The sequence below is a fragment of the Hevea brasiliensis genome, chromosome 16 (assembly GCF_030052815.1).
Source record: "Hevea brasiliensis isolate MT/VB/25A 57/8 chromosome 16, ASM3005281v1, whole genome shotgun sequence".
Classification (NCBI taxonomy): Eukaryota; Viridiplantae; Streptophyta; class Magnoliopsida; order Malpighiales; family Euphorbiaceae; genus Hevea; species Hevea brasiliensis.
The window spans coordinates 33,900,933-33,910,026 of record NC_079508.1 but is presented as its reverse complement, the minus strand read 5'-3'; the positions used below and the strand labels follow the sequence as shown (position 1 = coordinate 33,910,026).

Genomic DNA, 9,094 nt, shown 5'->3' with positions numbered 1-9,094 from the left:
TATGTGCTATATGTATTCTCCTGCAGAAAATAATCATTTCTAATCTTATTTATTATCGTATTACTATACATCTATTTTAACATCCACATCTGTGCTACACTCATCTAATAAGCATATTATACCTTAATGCCTAATATTTAAGCTCATGTAACATAGTCGATTCGAGAGATTTTGGAAAGTATGAATTTAAATTTCACTCAAATAAAAAATAAATATAAATGCTCAAAAATAATAATTTGAAATAGCATTATTAACCATGTTATTTGAAATTTAAATTCAACCAAACACAAATTTTCTTTTGTTAACTATTCATTTTAATTTTAAATTTAAAATTTAAATTATTTTATTCAGAAAATAAGACATTTTTAAATTTATAAATTTTAAATTCTAAATTTAAATTTCAAACTAAAATTTATGAATAATTATAAAAATTCAAATATATATATATATATATATATATATATATATATATATATATATATATATATATATATACTTTTTAAACACGTTATTTTTATAAAGGACCCCATACCTTGCCACGAACGCCCGAACGAGCTTATTTTTGGCGGATCCTTGGCTCTCCTCTCTTCTAGCGTGCGCGCGTTCTCTTTCTCTATGACGCGAGCCGAAGGAGACCAATGGCTGTGGGGTTCCAAATCTTGCCCTGACGCTGACGAGTTTTATGTTTTGCGTCCTCAATTGAGGAGCTGGTTTGGAATTGAGGTTCCTGACCGAAACCAAAGTCTTCCCTTTTGATTCTCAATAATAATAACACAGACTAACCCATCTACCCATAGTGTGCCGTCAATACCCATATTGCTTGTTGGGACTCTATTTCCTTCTTCTTCTTTGGTGTTTGATGTGTTTCTGAACAACCCAAGTGCTGCTTCTTTACCTCTGCTAATTGTGAGTAACCTTTTCCCTTAGGTATTACTTGTATTACTCACTTGTTTTTTTTCTTTTTCTTGATTTCATTCCTTTGTTGATTCCTCTGCTTGATCTGTGCTTTCATTTATTAGCTATAATTTAGTTTTTCTGCTCGTGTCTACCCATTTAAGTTCGAGGAATTTAACTGTTATTTTATACAGCTTACGCTTAGAATTTTCTTAAATTTTTATTCAAGGGAGGGATAAGGTGAAGCATCAGCTTGAATCTATCTGAATTACTGAGCAGCTGGCTGATTACATTCCTTGTGGTCTAATTTCTTATTCCCATTTGTTGATGCTCAATTCCTCTTGAGCCTTACAATAATTAGAGGATACATTTATCATTTTTTTTTCCAGCAGTTTTATTGTGCTATCTTACCATGTGGCTATAAGATGACCCCCCTAATTGCTTGAACAGATATTTGATTCTACTTTGGGATTTTTAATAATTTATACTGTTTGCTTTCATTACATTATATGGCTTATCTTGTACCAAGGTTTTAAAAATTTAATGGCCCCATTTACTATAAGTTTGTCATCATTATGGATGAGGACTATGCTTACTGATTAACATTGACTGAATGGTGAATTTTCTATAGCAGTTCCAGTAAACCAATATGGTGGCTTTGCCTTCCCCTCCTGGTCTTGTATCCCTCATGGACACTGTCAGCCCAACCTGGCTGACATCCGTCTTTTTTGGTATCATTATGTGCATAATTGTAAGTATGCCTGTTAAATTCTGTAAATTCCTGTCTGTAATTGGTAACCTTTTTTTATTCAAGCCATAATAAGTATTTTGCGGCCTTGTGTTAAGATCCCACATTGGTTTGGAACAGGAGTAATGTGCCTCTTATATGGCCTTGGGCTCTCCTCCCCCCTTGGGGGTGAGTTAGGCCTGGCTCTTTTTCTTAAGATGGTATTAAAGCTTACCTAACCAATGTTTAGGCCTCCCATAAGTGTTTCACGCTCCAAGTGTTCGGTCTTGGGCGTAAGGGGAGTATGTTAAGATCTCAAATTGGTTTAGGATAGAGGTAATGTACCCCTTATATGACCTTGGGCACTCCTCCCCTCTTGAGCTAGCTTTTGGGGGTGAGTTAGGCTCAGCCCATTTTCTTAAGGCCTTGTATCCTAAGCTACGACAGGATAGAGAGTTGTATCATGGCATTGTGAGAAACAAGTATATGCTTATTTACTTGAATATTGGAATAGGGTTCATCATATCATTTTGCAAGACAATCTTTGTAATTCCAAGATTCAAGGTTGTCTTGTAGAGCTATTGGTGCTATGGTGGGTGGTTGAAATTTTAGATTTTAACTGCAACTTAAAGCACTAATTACAAGAAGTTCAAAATGACAAAAAAAAAAAAAAAATATAAATGTCCATTTTTCTGCAACACTAATTGCTTTCGGTTGTACAAGAACACAGGAGTAACTTGGATTATTAATTTGAGCACTTCCTCCCCATTTTGGCTACAACAAAAATTTAGTCATCAGCTAATGAATTGCTGGCTGCTAAATCTAAGAGAAATAACTTCCTACATTTCTATTGTATTGTCAAAATGTGAAATGGTTTGGTTTGAATCCCATAAAAAATGATACAAAGGAATGGTTTGTAATTTTTTATGGTTTAGTTTAACATCTAGTTTGTTAAATGCCTCTTCCTTGCAGGATTCTCTCCCATTCTCTCTTTAACATTACTGGAATAAGAAGTATGCATCTAAACAAATATTAGCATTTTCAAAATCTTTGCAGACTTTTGTTGGTTTGAAATGGAGAGGTTTTGGTGGCAGGAAACCTCCAAAGTTCCTTGGAATTGTATTTTTTTGTTGTCATTGAGTCTTTGGACAGAAAAAAATGCATGTATCTTCAAAAGTCAGAGTTTGTCCTTTAATTTTTTGTGGACAAGGTTGTGTTTTTGGCTTCTATTTCATATGCTTCTGCAGCTACTTTTATTTTTTAGGGTGGGTGGGGGAGTGGTCTTTGAGTATCACCCAACTTGATTGGATTTTGCTTTTAGGAGTATCCCTTGTTGTTCACAGTGTATTTTCCTACATTATTTCCTAATAAAATTTATTTGAACTTTCACATCTATGATAACTTCTAATTGTTTTCTGTTTGATGCTTGAAGGTATATAAATTAACTGGTTTTCTTAGCCCTTTGTGCTTCAAAGGATATGACAAACTCACTGAAGCAGAAAAAATTGAATGGAACAACCGGTATAATTTTTTTTTAAAAAATTCCTGTCCATGTTTATAAATCTTTTTGTAAAATTCTGGTTCTGTGCAAGCATAAACATTGAGTGCTTTAATTGTGCAGGGGGTTCTCTACATTTCATGCTCTTATTGTAGCATCAGCTTCTTTCTACCTCCTGCTGTTATCAGGTCTTTTTTATGAGGATTCTCAGGATGAGTTAATCATTAATAGAAAGTCAATTGTATCAAACTCTGTATTAGGGGTAAGCTGCCGTAGAAGAAGGCAACATAGAATTTCTTTGTCATTTTCAAGATCTTTGGCTCCTTAATTTGATATGTTTGCATTTTGCTGAATTAAGTATAAGGTTGTTTTTGAAATTCAAGATCTGATGTTATTTGTTCACTATAAATATAAATACCATTAATGTATGCCTAAATTGTAATTTGCCACCCAAATGAAGTGGATAAATGTTCATTCTGATGACATTGTTCACTTTATTGCATGTCTGCATTTGTGTTTGTGCATGTATTTATGCATGTAAAGTTAGTGGCGAATCTAGAAATTTTTGTCATTAGGGGCCTGGTATGTGTGCACACATGCATTCATACATAAAAATATATACATGCCAACAAGAATAAATAAATGAACATCAAGCACATTATTTTTTCCTACAAAAAAAAGGTTCTTTGTGGAATTATTGATGTGAGTACGTGGTTTTTATCTGCATTGTCTTTTAAGTTAGTTATAACTCCCTCAATCCAAGCTAAGCATGCATAGAGTTTGCAGCAGGCTTAAATTAATGTAGGTGAAAGTACTGGCCATGATGACCCATCCAGTGGTGGGGACAAGTTTATATATGTATATCAAGTGCCTCCTCAGTTAACTTTGAAGTTCCTTCTTTGATTCCTCAATTGAGGCAGTCTGCTTTTGGCTGGTTCAAATGTCTACTTACAGTTAAAAGTTAGTTGTACTGCTGCATTTAAAGAACTGTTTAATTTGATCCTTGTTAGTTTGGTGGTATGTCAAATGCAACATGCATAACTATTCAATATAGATTGGTTTAAGAGGACAACTCTTCTTGCTATATCTTGTATGGTTACAAATACCCTCTGAAATTTTTACAGGGATGAAGAAAAATATTATTGGTTAACATGATGTTCAATTGGAACTAGTGGAAATTTTAGTTTTATCTAGAATAGATTTTGGATACAAAAATAATCTCTTCTTGTTTCTACATGTTTCTATATTTCTATTGGTTCATATGACGTATCTTATGCTTTGATATTTTTTTCTCAGCTTCTGATGGTAGGTCATTTTCTTCTGTTGTCTCTATATTTCTTCATTTTGGCTCTTTGTACAGATCTCTGTTGGCTATTTTCTGGCAGACCTGTCAATGATTCTTTGGAATTTCCCAGCTTTGGGTGGTCTGGAGTATGTACGTAAAAATTCACACGCTTAATGTTTGGGCAAATATTATATTCGTTGTTGTTCTGAGTTTTCATACTAACTACTCTTTTCCGAGTGAAAAAGAAAAGGAATTGAGAAGTATTTGTAATAGTGCTTTGAAATCTGAATGAGAATTTCCTTCATGTGGAGTCAAGGTTACTTGAGTAGTCTGATTTTTGTTTTCAGAGGTTCATATAAGCTAGTTAATTAACACTGTTCATGTCCTTCATTTCTTTAAGGTCCTGCATCATGGACTATCCATGTATTCAATATTTCTCTCCCTCATAAGTGGTCAAGGACAGATGTACATACTGATGGTTCTCTTCTCTGAGGCCACTACTCCTTTTGTAAATTTAAGATGGTAAAGTTACCATTCAAAAGTTTTGTAAGTTCCATTTTAATTTTTGGGGAAAGTACAAAAGTTACCCGAAGGTTTTGTGCTTTGATACTTAAAATTGATAACAGAGTGAAGCTTATGGTACTATTTTGTGAAAAATTGTACCACAAGTGTCAAAGCTCAAACCTCAGGGTACTTTTTTGTAATTTTCCCTTAATTTTTTTGTTATCCATATTGACTTATTATGCTAAATGGAAATTTTAGGTACTTCGATGTTGCTGGTAGGAAGAGCTCTAAAATGTACGTTTGCAATGGAGTCCTATTGTTCCTTGGGTGGTTGGTACAGTCTAAAATACCCAATTCTTAGTCATTTTGAATTGGCTTGCAATATTTGCAAATAAAATGGGGCATTCTCTGGCAGTAGCCATGGTCTGCTTGACTATAAATCCAGGCAGAGTTGCGTAACATGCCATTTGAGCTGCAGCATTCAAGTCCACAAATATTAATGATAACTGTTCTTTTGCATGAAAGTTTGTTTGCACGACAGTATGGGGATTGTAATTCCAAATTTGCATTGCATGCATGACTGCAGAAAGCCATGAAACATTTGCCTCCTTCAGAAGATCCTTATGGTCAGAAACATGTAGTGTTATTATATGTGAGAGAGCCCAACTTTTCCTGATGGTGTTGGTGTGTCTGGTGAGAGATTAAGAGGAGACCCTTTGAGAAAGAATTAGTTGTCTGATTCCTTTCCTTAAATCGGTATCTTTGAAAATTTGTTGCACTCTGTCGTTAGTGAGAGATGGCTTAATAGTCTTATAGTCTTGTGACTTGATTTTTTTTTTTGTTGAGATATGGTTGCTGAGTCTATACTGTTCTTATACAGAAGCTGGCCGTATTTTATTAAATGACCTTTTTTCTTCACCCAAAAATTGGGGGAAAGATTGTAAAAGGAATGAAAGGTAGTTTACTCCCCACACCCCACCCCCCCCCCCCCCCCCTTCCAAAAAAAAAAAAAAAGAAGAAGAAGAAGAAGAAGAAACATCCATCTTCTGCATGACTGCTTTAGATTTAGCAATTCGATTATTGGTGAGATGATAAGGAGCTGATCAAGATTAAGTTTCCAAATTTGGAATAACATGATCTTTTTGTTATTGCTGGAATCCTGCTGTGTAATTTTGTTAGACTTCATCTATTGACTGAATGATGTTGACTAGGACTTTTGATGTCTTCAGCTTGCAAGGATTCTTCTGTTCATTTACTTCTTCACTCACATGTTCATCCACTTTGATCAGGTGAGTGTTACATTTGGATTGATACTTAAAAGTTGAGCCGAAACAATGAAATATTATATTTTAGTGTTTTTACTCTGTATGTGGTCTTCAACAAGTTTTAAGACCAATGTTCAGTTAAAAAAAAAAAAAAAAAAAAAAAAAGATTTAAGACCAATATGGAAATCTAAATACAAAACCTAATTTGTTTCTTTGGATTTGTGCATTTCTGTGTTGGTGACCACGAGATAATACATTTAACAAATGATAACTATGTGTGATATGACCAAAAGGTGAAAAGAGTATAATTATTTTGCTTAAATGGTTATGCAAATTTATGGAATCATTATCATTTACTTGCTTTTTTTTTCTTTAGAAATAAGGGAAACACAATAGATAGGAGGCCTTTCCAGGTTATTCACTACATAGAATAAAATGCAAATGCAATGACACCATTGACTTGTGGATTCATTTCTCAGTTTCCTCTTTTTTTCCCCTGATTCGGATTCTATTTCTTTGTTTCAGGTGAAAAAGATATTTCCTTTGGGCTTCTATAGCATACTTTCAGTGGCTCCCATATTGGCAGTAATGAATACCATTTGGTTTTGGAAGATAGCAAAAGGTTTGATTAAAACTCTTTCTAGAGCAAAAAGACACAGTCAATGATCTAACCATTTTGTTCCACTGGTGGCCATGCATTTACTGTATCAACCATTTTGGTGTAATGATAAAAATACTCCATTTGTCACTTAGAAATTACAATTTGAAGCCACAAAAGCAGCCTCTCTGCAAAATAAGGATAAGGCTGCATACATCAACTTTCTTAAAAGCACACAAGTGTGAGATGCTTCATGCTCAGAGTAGCTAATTACCATGTTCAGTTCTGTATAGACAAATGTTGCTCCTGGTGCTTTGGATTTGGTCAATGCAACTGGTAATGGTTAAATTTTAAAATTGAATTAAAATGAATGAGCCAATTGTCGTAATGGTTAAATCTATATAACATAGGTTTGGAGATTTGCTCAATTCGTTCAATGCAACTTGTAAAAATCAACAAGTGAGTCAAGTTTATTTATTTATTTATTTTTTCTTTCTATTGAGAGATTTAAAAAAATATATTATTTTAAAATAATTAAAAATATTTAATTATTTTAGAAATTTTATAATTAAAAGATATTAAATTTAACTTTAAAATAATTTAACTCAAAAAAAAAATTATTTTAATACCTTATAATTAGTATATTAAATGGCAATTTTAATAATACTGTTAAATAATTCATGCTCAATTACCTATGGGAAAAAAAATAATTTTAATATATTTTATTTTTATATTTTACTCTGACATCAACGAATAAATCAAATTTGACTTTTTGAACCTTGCTCGTATTAAGGGAAAAATCTCAAGTTTAGTTACATTTAATCCTAGCTTGATTCAAATGCAAACAATGAAGACGTCTAATTGTTAGACCATTTTTTAAACATAATTAGTCGCCCACCTTGTCATCCACCCAATAATATTTTAAAATTTTATTTAACATAAATTAAGTAAACTTCAACTAATTATTTTATTTATTTTCTTTATATATTAATTAAAAAAATTTATTTATTATATTAATTTGTATACTAATGTATATTAATATAGTAGTATTTATTTACTACCATTATTATTTTGATCGTTAATAATGTAATATAAATTTAGATTGTGCATTGTTAGTTAATGAGATTAGTTTTAGCTGTTGATGGTATTTTTTTTGATTTTTAATTTCTGAAATGATTTTTTTTTTTTATTTTAAGAATGGATAATTTGATATTGTCATTTGAGATTTAGAATTGAGGTTTATTGTGAAAATTTATTCTGATATTATGTGTTTAATATGTTTTAATTAGACTATTCTACACCTAATTTGAAACTGCATTCTTAAACCAAAACGAATTCTTAATTAAGATATAATCGAGAAGTAAAATCAATTGTAAAAAAAAAAAAGAAAAAAAAATCATCCGCATAATCTTTAATTACTTAAATCAAATTAGAGATCATCAAAATAAAAAGAAAAAAATTATTTAATTTAATTAAATTAAACATTTATCGGACAAAATAAAAAAAATAATTACAATTCATAAATTTTTTTTTTTAAAGGTTCATATTTTTAAATAAAATTATTATTTTTAATTATGCCAAGTGTTAATTACTTGTGAGTACACTTATCGAATTTGAGTATTAGGAGCGTGACACCTCTTACCCGTCTACAGTATAGCCAAGTAAAATATGTCACACAGTGTACCCGAATACCTTATTTTATCTCAATCATTTTTATTCTTCCTTAATTTATTTTTATCAAAGTTATGAAGTACAATATATTTTATTTAATTCATTTATTAAAATTATAATTTATCTGAGGTTCCGCAAATTTTATAGAAAATTCGATAGAGTGCCGGCTAAAAATGGATAAAACAGTTCTTTCGGAACCTGTGAAAAACACTTCCAAAATTTTCTATCAATCCCAAATTTCATTTCATCAATAAAATCTCAATATTTCTCAAATATACTCCCATTTCTCATTCATTCATTTCATATGATATTCATATAAAAGTCATACATTTCATATGATATTCATATAAAAGTCATAAAAAAAAATATTCACTTTTTTATTCATGAACACAATTTTCATTATTTACATCAATACCCAAAATACATTACATAAGTCTTAATTACACATGAGAAAATAAAAGTTAATTACAAAATATCAAAATAAAACCTAGTGTCCTACCAATGCACTGATGACGGTGAGGTGACACGGAAACTATGCAGAGCTGCAGAAAATCTCACACAGTCTGTGATCTACTAGGCTCTCGGTTGGTCTCTCCAGAACCTACGTGTGGCAAAAAGCAACGCGCTAAGCAATAATGCTTAGTGGTGCCAA

At 31.7% G+C, this 9,094-nt stretch overlaps 1 protein-coding gene across 3 annotated transcripts; it reads left to right on the top strand.

The window, feature by feature from the left end:
* The first annotated feature begins 516 nt into the window (after nucleotides 1–516).
* On the top strand, nucleotides 517–7,047 carry LOC110669693 (uncharacterized). Of its 3 annotated transcripts, none has more exons than XM_058137984.1 (9): nucleotides 517–906; nucleotides 1,529–1,645; nucleotides 3,054–3,142; nucleotides 3,243–3,381; nucleotides 4,480–4,554; nucleotides 4,805–4,926; nucleotides 5,167–5,242; nucleotides 6,138–6,197; nucleotides 6,699–7,047. In XM_058137984.1, exons 2-9 carry the CDS (start codon nucleotides 1,544–1,546, stop codon nucleotides 6,837–6,839), a joined length of 804 nt encoding a protein of 267 aa, XP_057993967.1. In that variant the 5' UTR covers nucleotides 517–906; nucleotides 1,529–1,543; the 3' UTR covers nucleotides 6,840–7,047. The 3 variants fall into 3 exon arrangements, with proteins under 3 accessions (XP_057993967.1, XP_021687150.2, XP_057993968.1); XM_021831458.2 differs by having other exon boundaries at nucleotides 1,526–1,645; XM_058137985.1 differs by lacking the exon at nucleotides 6,138–6,197 and having other exon boundaries at nucleotides 1,526–1,645.
* The last annotated feature ends 2,047 nt before the right edge of the window (nucleotides 7,048–9,094 follow it).

Coding starts and splice junctions, on each gene's coding strand:
- LOC110669693 (XM_058137984.1), top strand. CDS start 1,544: ATGGTGGCTTTGCCTTCCCCTCCTGGTCTTGTATCCCTCATGGACACT. Junction 1,646..3,053: donor GTATCATTATGTGCATAATT/GTAAGTATGCCT, acceptor TGATGCTTGAAG/GTATATAAATTAACTGGTTT. Junction 4,555..4,804: donor CTTTGGGTGGTCTGGAGTAT/GTACGTAAAAAT, acceptor CATTTCTTTAAG/GTCCTGCATCATGGACTATC.